This window comes from Botryllus schlosseri, chromosome 1, assembly GCF_051294905.1.
Source record: "Botryllus schlosseri isolate E-star chromosome 1, Bs_hap1, whole genome shotgun sequence".
In the NCBI taxonomy this organism is placed as follows: Eukaryota; Metazoa; Chordata; class Ascidiacea; order Stolidobranchia; family Styelidae; genus Botryllus; species Botryllus schlosseri.
In genome coordinates, this window is record NC_137236.1 from 32383517 (window position 1) to 32400376 (window position 16860).

At 42.0% G+C, this 16860-nt stretch overlaps 1 protein-coding gene and 1 long non-coding RNA gene across 2 annotated transcripts; both read left to right on the plus strand.

The window, feature by feature from the left end:
- Positions 1–3426: 3426 nt before the first annotated feature.
- LOC145435550 (uncharacterized) lies at positions 3427–5501 on the plus strand. The gene is made up of 4 exons (XR_013913885.1): positions 3427–4641; positions 4712–4777; positions 4836–4925; positions 5137–5501. It is a non-coding gene; the product is annotated as an uncharacterized LOC145435550 (long non-coding RNA).
- Positions 5502–11067: 5566 nt separating this feature from the next.
- LOC145438072 (uncharacterized) lies at positions 11068–16860 on the plus strand. Its single transcript, XM_080315456.1, has 3 exons — positions 11068–11329; positions 11398–16611; positions 16802–16860. The coding sequence occupies exons 2-3, from the start codon at positions 11598–11600 to the stop codon at positions 16858–16860; spliced, it is 5073 nt and encodes a 1690-aa protein (XP_080171582.1). The 5' UTR covers positions 11068–11329; positions 11398–11597.

The window sequence follows — 16860 nt, forward strand, 5'->3', positions numbered from 1 at the left end:
TCTGGACCATACCTGGGCTCTTTTGGTGCGCAGATATCAGCTCCGGAGCATGTCCGAATACAAATAGTGCGCAGATATCAGGTCTGGACCATACCTGGGCTCTTTTGGTGCACAGATATCAGCTCCGGAGCATGTCCGAATACGAATAGTGCGCAGATATCAGGTCTGGACCATACTTGGATTCTTTTGGTGCGCAGATATCAGGTCCGGACCATGCCTGGGGGAATTTTGGGCGCAGATATCAGCTCTGGAGCATGTTCGGATACAAATAGTGCGCAGATATCAGGTGTGGACCATACCTGAATTCTTTTGGTGCGCGGATATCAGGACTGAACCATACCTGGATTCTTTTGGTGCGCAGATATCAGGTCTGGACCATACCTGGGCTCTTTTGGTGCGCAGATATCAGCTCCGGAGCATGTCCGAATACGAATAGTGCGCAGATATCAGGTCTGGACCATACTTGGATTCTTTTGGTGCGCAGATATCAGGTCCGGACCATGCCTGGGGGAATTTTGGGCGCAGATATCAGCTCTGGAGCATGTTCGGATACAAATAGTGCGCAGATATCAGGTGTGGACCATACCTGAATTCTTTTGGTGCGCGGATATCAGGACTGAACCATACCTGGATTCTTTTGGTGCGCAGATATCAGGTCTGGACCATACCTGGGCTCTTTTGGTGCGCAGATATCAGCTCCGGAGCATGTCCGAATACGAATAGTGCGCAGATATCAGGTCTGGACCATACTTGGATTCTTTTGGTGCGCAGATATCAGGTCCGGACCATGCCTGGGGGAATTTTGGGCGCAGATATCAGCTCTGGAGCATGTTCGGATACAAATAGTGCGCAGATATCAGGTGTGGACCATACCTGAATTCTTTTGGTGCGCGGATATCAGGACTGAACCATACCTGGATTCTTTTGGTGCGCAGATATCAGCTCCGGAGCATGTCCGAATACAAATAGTGCGCAGATATCAGGTCTGGACCATACCTGGATTCTTTTGTTGCGCAGATATCAGCTCCGGAGCATGTCCGAATACGAATAGTGCGCAGATATCAGGTCTGGATCATACTTGGATTCTTTTGGTGCGCAGATATCAGGTCCGGACCATTGGGGGAATTTTGGGCGCAGATATCAGCTCCGGAGCATGTCCTAATACAAGTAGTGCGCAGATATCAGGTCTGGGCCATACCTGGATTCTCTTGGTGCGAAGATATCAGGTCTGGACCATACTTGGATTCTTTTGGTGCACAGATATCAGCTCCGGAGCATGTCCGAATACAAATAGTGCGCAGATATCAGGTCTAGACCAGCTGGTGCTGTTTCCTGCATAGATATCAGGTCCGCAGCATGTCTGACGCCAAGCGATACGAAGATATCAGACCCGGAGTATGTCTGGATACAAATATTGCGCAGATATCAGGTCTGGATCATACTTGGATTCTTTTGGTGCGCAGATATCAGGTCTGGACCATACCTGGGCTCTTTTGGTGCGCAGATATCAGCTCCGGAGCATGTCCGAATACGAATAGTGCGCAGATATCAGGTCTGGACCATACTTGGATTCTTTTGGTGCGCAGATATCAGGTCCGGACCATGCCTGGGGGAATTTTGGGCGCAGATATCAGCTCTGGAGCATGTTCGGATACAAATAGTGCGCAAATATCAGGTGTGGACCATACCTGAATTCTTTTGGTGCGCGGATATCAGGACTGAACCATACCTGGATTCTTTTGGTGCGCAGATATCAGGTCTGGACCATACCTGGATTCTTTTGGTGCGCAGATATCAGCTCCGGAGCATGTCCGAATACAAATAGTGCGCAGATATCAGGTCTGGACCATACCTGGATTCTTTTGGTGCGCAGATATCAGCTCCGGAGCATGTCCGAATACGAATAGTGCGCAGATATCAGGTCTGGATCATACTTGGATTCTTTTGGTGCGCAGATATCAGGTCCGGACCATTGGGGGAATTTTGGGCGCAGATATCAGCTCCGGAGCATGTCCTAATACAAGTAGTGCGCAGATATCAGGTCTGGGCCATACCTGGATTCTTTTGGTGCGAAGATATCAGGTCTGGACCATACTTGGATTCTTTTGGTGCACAGATATCAGCTCCGGAGCATGTCCGAATACAAATAGTGCGCAGATATCAGGTCTAGACCAGCTGGTGCTGTTTCCTGCATAGATATCAGGTCCGCAGCATGTCTGACGCCAAGCGATACGAAGATATCAGACCCGGAGTATGTCTGGATACAAATATTGCGCAGATGTCAGGTTTGGACCATGCCTGAGCGTATTTCTTTGATCGATATCAACTCCACATCATGTCTGGATGGAAATGGTCAGGCCTGGTCACTGGTCAAAGCTGACTAGTAACAGACCACTTACAGTTTTTTTGGAGTCCTCAGGCAGATTTTGCCTGCTTGCATCACTTAGGCTACTCTAGTGCAGGGGTGTCAAACTCAAGTTGTTTCGCGGGCCGCATTCAAACCTTCAGAACATAGGGGATTAGGGGTTCTATTCAAGCGACACGTTTATTCACAAACAATGGAATTTGCAAAAATACAAATATTGACTGGTTGAATATAGTTACAAATCGCTAAAACATGGGCTCTTACGACGTTATAAGCATATTTCTATGATCCCCTTGTTTCAGTCGTAATCTGGCGTTAACTCTGCGTATGCGTTGAGAGGAATACAAGAGATTTAACTGTAGATGTGGCCGTTGGAATTCGGTTCATTCAAATCGCGATTCGTTTTCCTCTGGTAGTCGGGAACCTTTTCAGTCAGAAGTGATACAGTAGTGCGAACGCAGATATTTGAATTACATTTTTGTAACTACTATATTCTCCATATATTCATGCATGCAACGATTTCACATTGGCCCTTTCGCTTCTGTGAATAACTAATTCTAGGTTAATTTTTTCCATAAAACTCTGAACTAAGGGTGGGTTTCAAATAGTCGACTTAGGCCCGTCGTCGGGCTTAAGCTACACCCCTCAGGCTGAAGTCGGTTTCAAAACTGTGACTTGAGGGGATTTCCCCTCCAGCGTGCGCTTTGTTAAGACAGATATCCAAGCCAGCTAGGGGGTAGGCTGAAGTCGACAGTGCTGATAACTGTTGTGCTGTTTGTTGAAGGATATTGGCCGTTCTTCTGATGTATAGCTTGGCAAATCAGATTAGATCATTTTATATTGATGTCAGGCAGTTTGGAATAATGTTTATATCACAAACGTGACAAGTTGGTATCATATACCGTTATAGTGGGATTTACAGTGGAATGCTGCAGGGGTCTTCGTATACTGAACGGATTTCAATTCAAATGGATAGCCAGAGCCCTGAGGCACACAGGACACATCAGCACTTCTTCCATAACCGCACCATATAGTATCAAGCAATGTTCCCCAATCCCCATGACCACCATAACCCGCGTTCGCTGGCTCCAATCGATTCGGTTACGAATATGATATGACTACGGTTACGAGACACGGGAAGTGATATTTGGGGTAAGGCGTAAAGGTGCCTAGCGTTGGACTTGCGAATCCCGCCCATTTTGGCAAAGAAAGGTCAGCGATAAGAATCCGCTACGGGTAATGATTCTGATCAGTGGTCATGGGGAACATCAGTTAATATAGTGCATGTATCGAAGAAGCCCCAAGATGAGATTTTAGGTTGCGGCAGATCAACAGATCCTTTATTGATAGCCTACATGCTACGTCAACTCATCATTATAGTTTTCTCGACTGGTTACGTCTTTTAACTTAGGCACGTTGACGTTTTGACAGTTTGGCTTTGCTGTGGTTATAGCCAAAAAGTGAACACATGACGCATCACCAGAAAATGGAAAATATGTATCATGCTCATTTTGTTGAGCCTAATCAATGTTGCACCACTTGCACGCAACTGTGATTGATTGCAGGGTTCCCCTCAATATCCATTTTCGCTCCACCCCTATGAGCATTGTCATAAATATGTTTAACTGCTACTTTCTAGAGTAGTGCCGACTACATGGAACTTTGATCAATATGTGTCTATTCAACCAGCATTGTATTGATATTCCGTTCACTGCACGCGCACCGAATTTCAGCATACTGGATAAAGATCCAGAAGTTTCGGAAAGAAAAATGACATGACTTTGCATGAAGTTGTTAGTGAATTGCTATAGATGTGAAGTAATGTTCCCTCTAATTTTTGACGAGTCTGTGCGTACACTCAAGAACTCACTACGCAGACCCTCGGAAAACAGTGCGTAACGACTAAAAAAGGGTCATGACTTCAGATTTTCTGTGTGCATAAACCGTGTCAGCACTGCGCATTTGCACATGTATGCAGCTTAAAGGGGCCATTGATGTGAAGTGATATATGCCAATAATATTCAAAGTGCAGTACATGCTAACGCTTCAGTAATCCAAATGTTTTGAGATATATGTCAATTCAACATTGATTTTCACAGATTTGCTACCCAGTCATAGTATCGACATAGCAGCATAATCAGTCCATGTAAAAATTATTATATAGCTGTGCAATGTGCCACCAGAGTGAGCTGCAGGCTGTGAAACAAATGATAGCACCATTCTTTTGGAACACAGAGAAAATCAAACGAGCAGTGATGTGCCAAGCCATCAAATAGGTATTTATCTATCTATCCGTATATGTGAGTGTGAATGCGCATACCAATATCCGGTTCCTTTTATATTAAGGTTTTTCTGAAAGCACTTTGCTCGAGCTTTATCCAGTTCCTCGCACCATGATACCAACACTGGGCTGTAAGTATGTCATTTTCATTCATATTTATACCATGCTTGATAAGTTGTTTTGTAATAGATGCTGACCCATCTGATGTGCCAACTTATGGAGTAGCAGTTGGGAGCTGCATCTGCTAGTTGTTTGGGCAACATTTCCAACCAGATCAAGGTAAATTTGCATTCATTACTAGGCCATCAATTGTCTGTTTGTTATCTCATTATTATTGCTATTAATTATTATCTCGTTATTATTGCTATTAACATTTGTATAGTTTGCTGATGCTATGTATTACAATAGACTATTGAGTTTTGTATGGATAGCAACAGTATAAAATTTAAAAAATCCGTTCGAAATTTATCAGTTATATCTCTACCAACAGCTCACCGAAGTCCAGGCCCGAAGTCAACTATGAAGCAGCGAAGATTTGAAAATCAGTGATAAAGCAGAAGAGAATGTAAACAAGTTGAGCATGGTCTCAACGTTAATAATTATAGAAGATGCTGAACAACATTAATTTGACGCTAGCCGAATCTAGAGTCAAAACATGTCTTTTGTACATTTGATTCAATTTTGTTCAGCCGTTCATGTTCGCCTGCTCCAGTTTTCCAAGCCCCTTGCAATAACTTCGCTATCTTGTGTCCAAATTTATGAACTTGAACTTACTTAAAGCCATAATGCACATTTTACCTCATTTTAACGTGTCACAAGAAATAAAGCACGAGTATGTTTTGGAATGTAATCAAATGTATTGCACAAATCTCTAGATCATGCGTTGTCGTGCAGATTTCTCTGTAGGAGTCGATACTGTGGGAGTGCGGTCAACGCTTCCAGTTGCAGTATGTCATCAAATTCAGCTCCATCTGCCTTGTCAGCATAGCTATGATTGTAAAGGCAGAAGCAGGCTATTGTCATATCGATATTCTGAGGTTCTTCCTTGAATATAGCCAATGTGCGAGATATTTTCTTCAACACAAAGCACTGCGCTCTGCCAGAGGGTAACGATATGCATGAAAACAATAGTGACTTTTTTCGGTCAAAGTTCTTGGGCATAATAGTGGCGTGAGTAATAAGTCCTCAGTGGATATTCAGCATCTCCAAGAGCATAATCTTCATCAATTAATATGCCAAAATGCTGGGCAGTTGTGTCTTCAAAAATCGGTATCACATCACAGCCGCACTATTTCTTCGAATACTTTGCGATAACGTGCTGATCATTTGCCAGATACTTCCTCGGGGTTCTGTTCTGATCATCCGTCCGTAAATTTCAACAACTCAAGCAATTCCGTATTCCTTCACCGCATCGCTATCATACTATACGACATCAGCAAGCAACTCAAAACAATAACAACTGGCCTCGGTTCCGTGTTGAACTCGCTACAGCGACGAAGTAGACAGTAATTACTCGCAACTAACGGACTTGGCCGAGCGCGGCGCCAAATTGACATTTGAAACCGAATTAAGACCGCCGACGTCTGGCGTCTTGAGCAAGTCAATCACTGGCCTTAAGCCAGGTCTAAATTAAGACAACTTTTTGAAACCCACCCTCAGTGTTCTCCATTTTGGCTTCCCGGAATTGCGTATCAATGTCACCGAATTTTTGCTAATACTGCTAGAGCGAAACCACAAAATAATAGTTAAAATGTGGCCTATGCACATATTTGACCTTTGTTGCATTGAGGGATTATTTAATAGAAGTTTCACGGACTAAAAATCGGAACATTTCTTAAAAATATGCAGGACAAGCATTTCTCCATCAACTCGAAATTTTTTCGCGGGCCGGATAAAATCGTCTGGTCGTATGTTTCACACCCCTGCTCTAGTGGTTATATATCTTTGTACTACATCCAATTCTACTTGAAAAAATTTTAGGGAAATAATAATATTTTTTACACTTTGGATTTTGTAAAGTAGAGAGTAGTATTGGCACATGTTTCTATCACGCTTATAAGAATAATTGTCATGATAAATGTTCAAATAGCCCCACAGTCCTTGCGAAAAGAGTGTGTATTCACACCCGAAGGGCGGAGAAGAGTGGTACAAGAAAACATAACCTAACTAAGAATTATATAGCGGTCATAAATCCTACGTGCCTATACGTGCATACCATTCTACGTTACTACGAGCATGCAGAATTTGGATTAAAATGTTGTAGGCTAGGCTACTGTATTTATACCGCGGTTTAAATCTGTGGTACTTTCAGGTTTTGTGTATCATGAGTACAGTGTCGTTCAAAAATAACTTTTTTTCCAGATTCCAGCCATTCACTGATAAAATTGTCAGGTTACCCTAAAAAACGCTGCACGCCAAATTTGGTTAAATTCTAACAATAAGCCACCGCAGAGCCAATTTAAATTTTTAATTTATTAGAAAAAATGTTTGAAAAAATTTCAAATTTTCCTGCCAACCCCCCGAAATTGTTGAATTTTCTTCAAAGACGATGCAAAACAAATTTGAATCAATTCCAACTAGTAGAAGCGGAGTTATTTGAGTTTTTCGTTGATAATTCTCGGATTGTCTACCAATTATTCCCGAAGAATTCGACACGGCTTGGATTTCGTGCTAATGCGTGAGCCGAACAAAGCGCAGATGGTCGGAGTTTCTCATTTAGCTGTTTAAACAGTATTTACCATGTTTGTCGACTAGGCCTACCTGCGTATTCGATTAAGTTGACCGTCGCAACGCTCTATTTGTATCCGGACATGCTACGAAGCTAACATCTGCGCATGAAAAAGACGCCAAACCTGATATCTGCGCACTGGTTAGGGCATTATATGTTCAATGCTCATATAGGTGCTGATATCTGCGCACCATTCGTATCCGGACATGCTCCGGAGCTGATATCTGCACACCAAAAGAGCCTAGGTATGGTCCAGACCAGATATCTGCGCACTGAATCGACCTAGACATGCTTAAGACGTGATATCTGCGCACAAAATTCCCCCAGGCATGGTCCGGACCTGATATCTGCGCACTGAATTGACCTAGACATGCTTAAGACGTGATATCTGCGCTCTAAACGAAGCGTGACCTTTATATGACCTCGGTGTCTGCGTTTTTTGGTGATATCTGCGATATCTGAGTATATCCACAATGATATCTGCGATATCTGAGTATATCCACAGTAGTGATATCTGCAATATCTGCGATACCTGCGATATCTGCGATATCTGAGTATATCCACGGGGCCCCTGCGGCATACTTGTAGAAATAATAATCGTTGAGTTATATTTTCATCTGAACAAGTCACACATAATGTACAATGTTGTCCATGTACAAAGAATAAATACAGGACCACCGGACTACCGGATCACGACCTGACATTTCGATCTCGCCTTCCGACACATGACACATTTTTGTCACTCATCCTTTCATAATATCTTCTTTTACCTTTCATTCCGTGTGTAATGCACAATTGCACATGCCCCCTTTTTTTACATCACCTAGGCCAGGTGTGCGTGTGTAGCGTACCGCTCCGTGATTAACCTATAATTACCCTCGCTGATCACTGATTATGTTGTACCCATGTCGGACGAGTCCCCGTCGGACGAGCATATCGTCATGTTTTAGTTGTTTTAATAAAAGAGCAATGCTGACTAGTCTACTTTGACTTATCGAGCCGCGGACCAAGAAGAACGCGCGCCCACGACAGAGCACGCTATATTTTGGTGACCCCGACGTGATTTCGCTAGCCATCCTAGCCGACGTGATTTCGCTATAGCCATCCTAGCCAATCTCCAGTCCAAGTATCAAGTAGATTCGTCAAGTAGTTTTCGAGTAGTGGCCGTGTAAAGTAGTAGTTTCAATGTAGTTTCAACGCCGTGAGTGCTATCGAGTTCAATTTTGTATGGTTTAATACTCGTAGCAAGGCCAATCTCCAGTCCAAGTATCAAGTAGATTCGTCAAGTAGTTTTCGAGTGGTGGCCGTGTAAAGTAGTAGTTTCAATGTAGTTTCAACGTCGTGAGTGCTATCGAGTTCAATTTTGCAAGGTTTAATACTGGTAGCAAGGCCAATCTCCAGTCCAAGTATCAAGTAGATTCGTCAAGTAGTTTTCGAGTGGTGGCCGTGTAAAGTAGTAGTTTCAATGTAGTTTCAACGTCGTGAGTGCTATCGAGTTCAATTTTGTATGGTTTAATACTCGTAGCAAGGCCAATCTCCAGTCCAAGTATCAAGTAGATTCGTCAAGTAGTTTTCGAGTGGTGGCCGTGTAAAGTAGTAGTTTCAATGTAGTTTCAACGTCGTGAGTGCTATCGAGTTCAATTTTGTATGGTTTAATACTCGTAGCAAGGCCTATCTCCAGTCCAAGTATCAAGTAGATTCGTCAAGTAGTTTTCGAGTGGTGGCCGTGTAAAGTAGTAGTTTCAATGTAGTTTCAACGTCGTGAGTGCTATCGAGTTCAATTTTGTATGGTTTAATACTCGTAGCAAGGCCAATCTCCAGTCCAAGTATCAAGTAGATTCGTCAAGTAGTTTTCGAGTGGTGGCCGTGTAAAGTAGTAGTTTCAATGTAGTTTCAACGTCGTGAGTGCTATCGAATTCATTTTTGCATCGTTTAATACTCGTCGCAAGCCCAATCTTCAGTCCAAGTATCAAGTAATTTTGTCAAGTAACAAACATTTTATAGTAATTTTAATGTTTCGGGGATGCTTTTTGTCATGTTGTGGCGGCCCTAGAGAGATGATTTTCTCAACGAATAATACTGTCGGTAAGGCCTATAAACAGTCCAAGTTTCAAGTAGATTCGTCAAGCAACAAACATTTTATAGTATTATTAACGATTGCGAATGCTTTAAACCATGTTGTTGTGGCGCTAGAGAGTTGATTTTTTCACAGATGGATACCGTAGGCAAGACCTATCATCAGTCCAAGTTTCAAGCATGTCCGTCAAGTAGAACAGAATATAGTTTTTTTGTGGCGCTAGAGAGTTGATATTTTCATGCATGATTGTTCTTGGTGAGACAAATCATCACTCCAAGTTTCAAGAGAGAGAGAGAGAGAGAGTCTTTATTTTCATCGAACCAAAATACATAACAAACGGCAGTGATGGTGGTACAGAAAATATGCGTGCACAGTATTCGGTATTAGATAGGAATGATCGATAAGACCGTGAAGGTCATCTAGTCTGATCACACCAGCATCAAACAGGTACACTTGACTCAGAACAGTCTGGCTGTAAAAAAATGTTTAGTTAGGAAAGGAAAATTGAAAAAAATTAAACAATGGTAGCAAATGATCAATGAAGCAATGTCTGGGCGAGGTAGGGCAACAGTGTTAGTGTAACGACAAGAGGTGATCAAGTAGGGCTTTTTTGAATCTATTATAAGGCAATTCACGGATATGTGATGGTAATGCATTCCAGATGATAGGTCCCGAGTAGTCGATAGATCTCTTAGTTAGGTTGCTATTGGGTTGGGGTAAGTAGACGTTTCCTTTAGACGAAGATCTCGTGTAATGGGAATGGACATGTTTAGCAGGTATGAAAAAGTCATCAAACACAGGAGGGAGACTATTGGAAAAATATTTGTGAACAACTTTTGATACTTCGAAGCGATACAGTTCATCAACTCGCAAAATTCGATGCTGTGGATTCAACAAGTTTTGAAGGTGTTACAGCCATTTTTCGTTTTGACCATGTTGTGGTGGGGCTAGAGAGTTGATTTTTTCAATTATGAATGCTCTCGGCATGACCTGTCTTCAGTTTAAATTTCAAGTGGATCGGACAAGTATTATAGAATCTAGGTTTCTGGTGGCGCTAGAGAGTTGATAATTTCATGGATGATTGCTCTCGGCAAGACCTATCATCAGTCCAAGCATAGTGTCCTATATGGTGTCGACACAAGCAAATCTCACGGTTCAATGAAATTGTATCACGTCACAATTTCCATTTGGCTACAGGCAATTTGACGGTTATTTTTGACCGGCTTGCCGAGCAATAAATTTGATGAATCGGGTATCAATCGAAAGCTAACTTTGCACTGATTACGAAAATATAAATTTTATTCCACTCATGGCCCTGGAACCCCCACAATCAGCCCCAAATTATTCATTGTTGAGTAGATTGGCAGTGTGACGCAACAATGCTGTCTGGCTAAACGAGAGAGAAACTCAAGAGGAAGGATGCGGCCGAGCGGTGAGAGTGGCATCAGCTGACGTCGCGGCAACAGCTATGTGCATTGTGCAATTATAGATAACTAACCTAGCTATACTTAGACGGAAGGATCTCTATAAGTTGAAGGATATTGCAGGAAAATTCGTAGGTCCCAAATACATTCTATGGACCCAGTTCTACCTTTAGAAATCAAGGAAAGGCTGGTAATGTGTGAAGTCGCGATTTCAGACTTCAAGAGCCATAAACATCACGGTTCAATAAACCTTGTATGACCTTTGTGACGTAACTGTTATATAGTTCACTGCCGTTCAGTTTCGCCCTCGTTGCCTGCTTTGTATCAGTTGCTAATATTTCGACTATCAATCTTATTCAATCGTATTTACCTCGCAATTTTTATAGATCCTAAAATAATTATTATGAATAGTCTGATTCGAAATTTGTAACTGTCCTCAAGGAAACACCGTCAAGTAAGTATATATTGATTTATCCGGTACTAAACAATTTGTGTTAATTCGCTGTGTATTAATGCTTTCAGAAAACCGTTTTTCGTCTGTGTAAAATAAAATCCAACGAAGCAGGCAGAAACGCGTCATCTTGGGGTGTTGGATAGGACAGTTATATCTCTATTGTGTATACGTGGAAGATTCCACCCCTCTTTCGCGGTTACATAAAGTTTTTTGACGGATCCATTCAACAAGTGCACCAATCAGCAAAGAAAACTCAGCTGTCAATGTCATGGATTCCAACAACCAAACAAAAGATCCTGATCTGGATGTTACACAGAGATGCGAAGAAGACAACAAAGTCACCAAAACAAAAGACAAACCAAAGTCTTCAAGGTCTCATGGTGCCAGATCAAAATCATCAGTTCAAACGAGATCCATGTCAAAGGCTTTAGAGCACAAATACTTGAAAGCAAAAAGTTCAAGCAAATCAAGTTCAAGTCATCGGTCATCAACAGGTACCGGTACTTCTACATCAAATCATTCAACTAAATCTCGCTATAGTGGAATGAACGTCGAAAATGTCGTAAATTATCATCAAAAACTGCAAGAAATATGCTCTGCACGAGCAAAACAGGATATTGAAGATATTCAGGCTTCATTGAACACTGAAATACAATCAATTCAAAATCAAACTGCTTTGGCCCGAGCCAATCTACAAGAACAAAAAAAGAAGTTAGCAGAAGATCTACGAAAGAAACTAGACGAAGAAAAGAGGAAGTTGGAGGAAGAACAAAGGAAGTTGGAGGAAGAAGAACAAGAACTACAAAGACAACAAAATCAACAATGTGAAATGATTAAACAAAGGATGCAGCAAAATGCTGACGAAACAGCTCGCCGTGTAAGACGAGAACATTTGCAAAATACATGTGAACTAGAACTAGAACTCACTAGACGTGGTGTATCAACGCAAAGTTCACCTCAACTGACAGCGGAAGAACTGCAGCCATCTGAAAACAGGAGCCTGGCTCCTCAAGTAAGCAATGTTCCAGAACAACTACAGCAAGCAAGTGCTGCTATTCAACCTACGAACAATGTAATAACTTCAACTGCTGAAGCGTCTACAAATGTCACTCCACTGATATCTTCAAATACTTCATATGCAGGTGTGGCTATTCCTTTTAATAGCTTGTCTCACAGCTCTCGCCAAATGTCTAATGTTGTAGGCCTAAGTGAGAATGTATGTGTGCGTGAAAGATCTAACAGTAATTGTGTGACTGCTCGTTTGGACGCATGCATTGCACCCAAAAATCAATCGCCTGTAATTGATGCCGAAAATAGTCGCCTTGTTGTAGCACCTCCCATGATTGATACACAAATAACTACTAATTTGCCTAGTTCTTTTGCATCTGGTAGCGTACAACCCTTTGTGCCAGCTAATTCAAATCAAGCAGCTACAGCAGGCTGCACAGTTCAAAATACTGCAAACTCTGATCTCAATGTAAAGCCTAACCAACCGCCTAACTTGATTCAATGTGAGAATCCGTATGTCATTCACCAGGTTAAACCCAGTGATCAAATTGTCTCATTCAAGTTGGAACCAAAATGTTTTAGTGGCGACCCAATTGAATTTGATACATTCAAGGAAATGATAAATGCTACTTTGAATCGTCAACCATGGTCGCAAAAGCAGAAGTTGATGCATCTTTTGCAATATACCCGTGGTATTGCCAATACTTTTGTTAAAGCTTGTGAAGATATGGAAAACTGCTTTGATGAAGCTCTTGCGGTATTGAAAGACAATTTTGGCCAACCGTTCCAAATAAGTGACCGCTACATAAACACTGTTATAAATGGCTCGAAACTTGTAGAAGGTGACAACGATTCTCTGCTGTTATTTCACGCATCGTTAACTGCTTGTACCAATAAGTTGACCAAATTTGAAAGAATTCGTGATGTTTCACGCTCTATGGTTGAACAAATTGCCGAGAGACTTCCCCCTTCCTGGCAGCCTGGTTGGAGAACCTTAGTGGCGGAGGTCACTTTTGACCTGAAAACCGAACTGACTGTTGAACATGTAAATAACTATGTTCGTCAGAAAATTAGAGAAATCACTAGTAAATATAACAACCCTAATCATGAAATATCCAAGAAGCAAGTTACGGGTGTATTCAAAGCTGGCAAGCCAAAGGCATCATTCAGCACACAAGTTGTGACTCCAACATTGGAACTTTGCTTCATGTGCAACGAAAAGCATTTCTTGAATCAATGTACCCAGTTCCGCAAAATGCAGTATCCTGATCGCATTGAATTCGCCAAAACCAAAGGGCTCTGCTTCAAGTGTCTAAAGTCGGGACACTTCGGAAAAGCATGCAAACGCATTCAAGCTTGTATAAGGCCTGGTTGCAAAGGCAATCATACAACACTTCTTCACCCACCTGAAGAAAAGATAAAAGAGGTTGCTAACAAAACCTTGGATTCGGCAAATGAACAAATTGAAGGCCAAGGCAAAATTTCTGATTCAAAAGAAGCTACCTCTTTCTTCAGTGCTTCCTGCGATGACAATGAATATGATGATGATGAATGTGTGACTTTGAATGTAGTTCTGGCAAGACTACGGATCGTTGGCACTGACAAGTACATCGTCACCTTGGCATTGATTGATAATGCAAGCAATTGTTCATTCATATCTGAAGAACTGGTGAAACTACTCGGTCTCGCTGGGCCCGAGCGAAACGTAACTTTCCAAACAATCGAACCATCTAAAAATACCAAGAGGTCAACCATTGTTCGTGGTTTAGAGATTTCTGATTACGAGGGATCAGAATACGTACCTCTGAAGTCACTGATATCTACAGAAAAAATCGCTCTGGACAACGACCTTCGGCCAACACAAAGTGATGTACATCAATTTCAACAATTTGAAGACATTCCAATCCCAGATCTTTCTGGAGACATCGGTCTGCTGATTGGTAAAAACAACCCCAAAATTCATAAGCCTCTGGAAACTATATATGGACCTGAGGATTACTTCGCAGTGAAAAGTGCCATCGGATGGATGTTTACATGCCCAAAACAATCCGAACCTTTCAAACCTCACTCCTATTTCATTCAAACCAATCCAAACCCTTTGTGCAGGATGTGTCACGATGATGTCAATTCCATAGCAAATGACAAAACTGAACTCTCTGTAAATGATAAACTATTTATGGAAAAGGTGTCATCGACAATCCTACTTGACTCGAACGGGCACTACCAAATGGAATTACCATTGAAACATCCGGATTTAACACTGCCCGACAACAAACATCAAGCAAAACAAAGAATCAATTATCTGCAGAAAAGATTCCAAAAGGATCCAAAGTTCTTCGATGAATACAAAGTTTTCATGTCTGACATGATCACAAATGGATATGCCGAGAAGGTTCACAATGATGGGCCAGTTGGTAAAACCTGGTACCTGAGCCATCACGGTGTGTATCACCCTGAAAAGAAGACTATCCGCGTTGTTTTCGATGCATCTGCGAAATTCAATAACCTGGCGTTGAACGACCTTCTGTTACAGGGGCCAGACCTAACAAACAACCTTGTTGGTGTTTTATCGCGCTTTCGCAGAAATGAAGTTGCGATCCAAGGTGACATTCGATCAATGTTCCACCAGGTTAAGGTTGATGAATCTGATAGAGACCTGTTACGCTTCCTGTGGTGGAAGGATAATGACCCAAACCAACAACTTGAAACGTACCGCATGACTGTGTTTTTATTTGGGACTGTGAGCAGCCCTAGCTGTGCCAACTTTGCTCTACGAACTGTCGCTGAAGACAACAAAAATGCCTATGACATTGATGTCATAAATGCGGTTCAAAAGAACTTCTACGTTGATGATTTTCTTGATTCCTGTGAGGATACTCCTGCTGCAATTCGTCGTGTGGAAGATGTCAGCTCTCTGCTAAGCAAAGGTGGATTTGAACTGACAAAATGGGCAAGCAATTGCAGAGAAGTACTGGCAGCAATACCGGAATCAAACAGAGCCAAAAACCTGAAAAATATTGACTTGTTAACTGATGAGCTACCGATGGAGAAGACATTGGGGCTTGCCTGGAATATAGAAGATGATTCTTGGTGCTTCCGCGTCAAAGAAAAACACAAACCCTGTACCAGAAGAGGAATTCTGAGTATCGTGAACTCAATTTTTGATCCGCTGGGAATGGCTCAAACTATAGTGCAACCAATGAAGGTATTGATGCAGCACTTACGCAAAAATAACTACAATTGGGATGACCCGTTACCTGAAGAAGCCACGAAGATTTGGTACGACTGGTTATCTCAACTACAGAAGCTTGAAAACTTTACGATTCCAAGATGTTTCAAACCGTCAAAGTTTGGACAGGTGACAAGAATCGAACTTCACCACTTCTCAGATGCCTCCGAGTTGTGCTATGGTGCAGTATCTTATCTGAGATATCTGAATGATGCAGGTGAGATTCACTGTTCTTTTGTTTGTGGAAAAACAAGACTCGCCCCCATCAAAGGTTCTACCATTCCGAGAATGGAGTTGTGCGCTGCAACAATATCTGCCAGTAATAACAAATTTCTGCTAAAAGAGCTGGACCTGCCTATTGACGATTCATACTTCTGGACTGACAGCACAACTGTTTTGCGATATCTCACAAACAAAGACAAAGCTTTCAAAACCTTTGTTGCGAACAGAATCAATATGATCAAAGAGTCTTCAGAATTATCGAACTGGAGGTATGTACCTTCAAAACAAAACCCTGCTGATATTGCTTCTCGGGGCCAGACTGTTTCTGAATTCTTGACTTGCGACATGTGGAAATTCGGTCCAGAATTCTTGTGGAAAGATTCTTCGGAGTGGCCTCAACAACCAACATTTCTAGAGGAGTTGTCTGGTGATGACCCAGAAATCAAAAAGCCAAACAAATTGTGTTTTCTTACAATTACCACTCCAAGTTCTGTTCTTGATGAACTCATCTCCAAGATCTCAAGCTGGACTCGACTGAAAAGGGTGCTGGCATGGGTTTTGCGCTTCAAAAGTAATCTTCTTGCCAAAGTGAGAAACAAACAACCAAATGCAAAGCTGACAAACGAGGCATTGACTTTAACCGAAGTTAAAGCTGCCGAAGAAATGCTTATACGTCATGAGCAAACAAAGCACTTCTCTGAAGAAATAGAAAGACTGAAGACTGATGAACAAATCAAAAGATCTAGCCCGATCTACAAATTGCTGCCATTTCTGGATAATGGGACCCTCCGGGTTGGAGGCAGAAATCAAAATGCTCCTATTGGTTACGACTCAAAACATCCGATAATCATCCCAAAAAAGAGTCCAATTGCAGAATTGGTCATTCGAGATGCTCATATTTCATGTGGCCACAGTGGCCGGGAATATGTTATTGCCCAAGTCAGAGAAAGATTTTGGGTTGTCACAATCAATTCCAAAGTACGATCCGTTCTGAAAAATTGTGTCTCATGTAGGAAACGTCAACGAAAACCAGAATCTCAACAAATGTCTGATCTACCATCTGATAGATTAA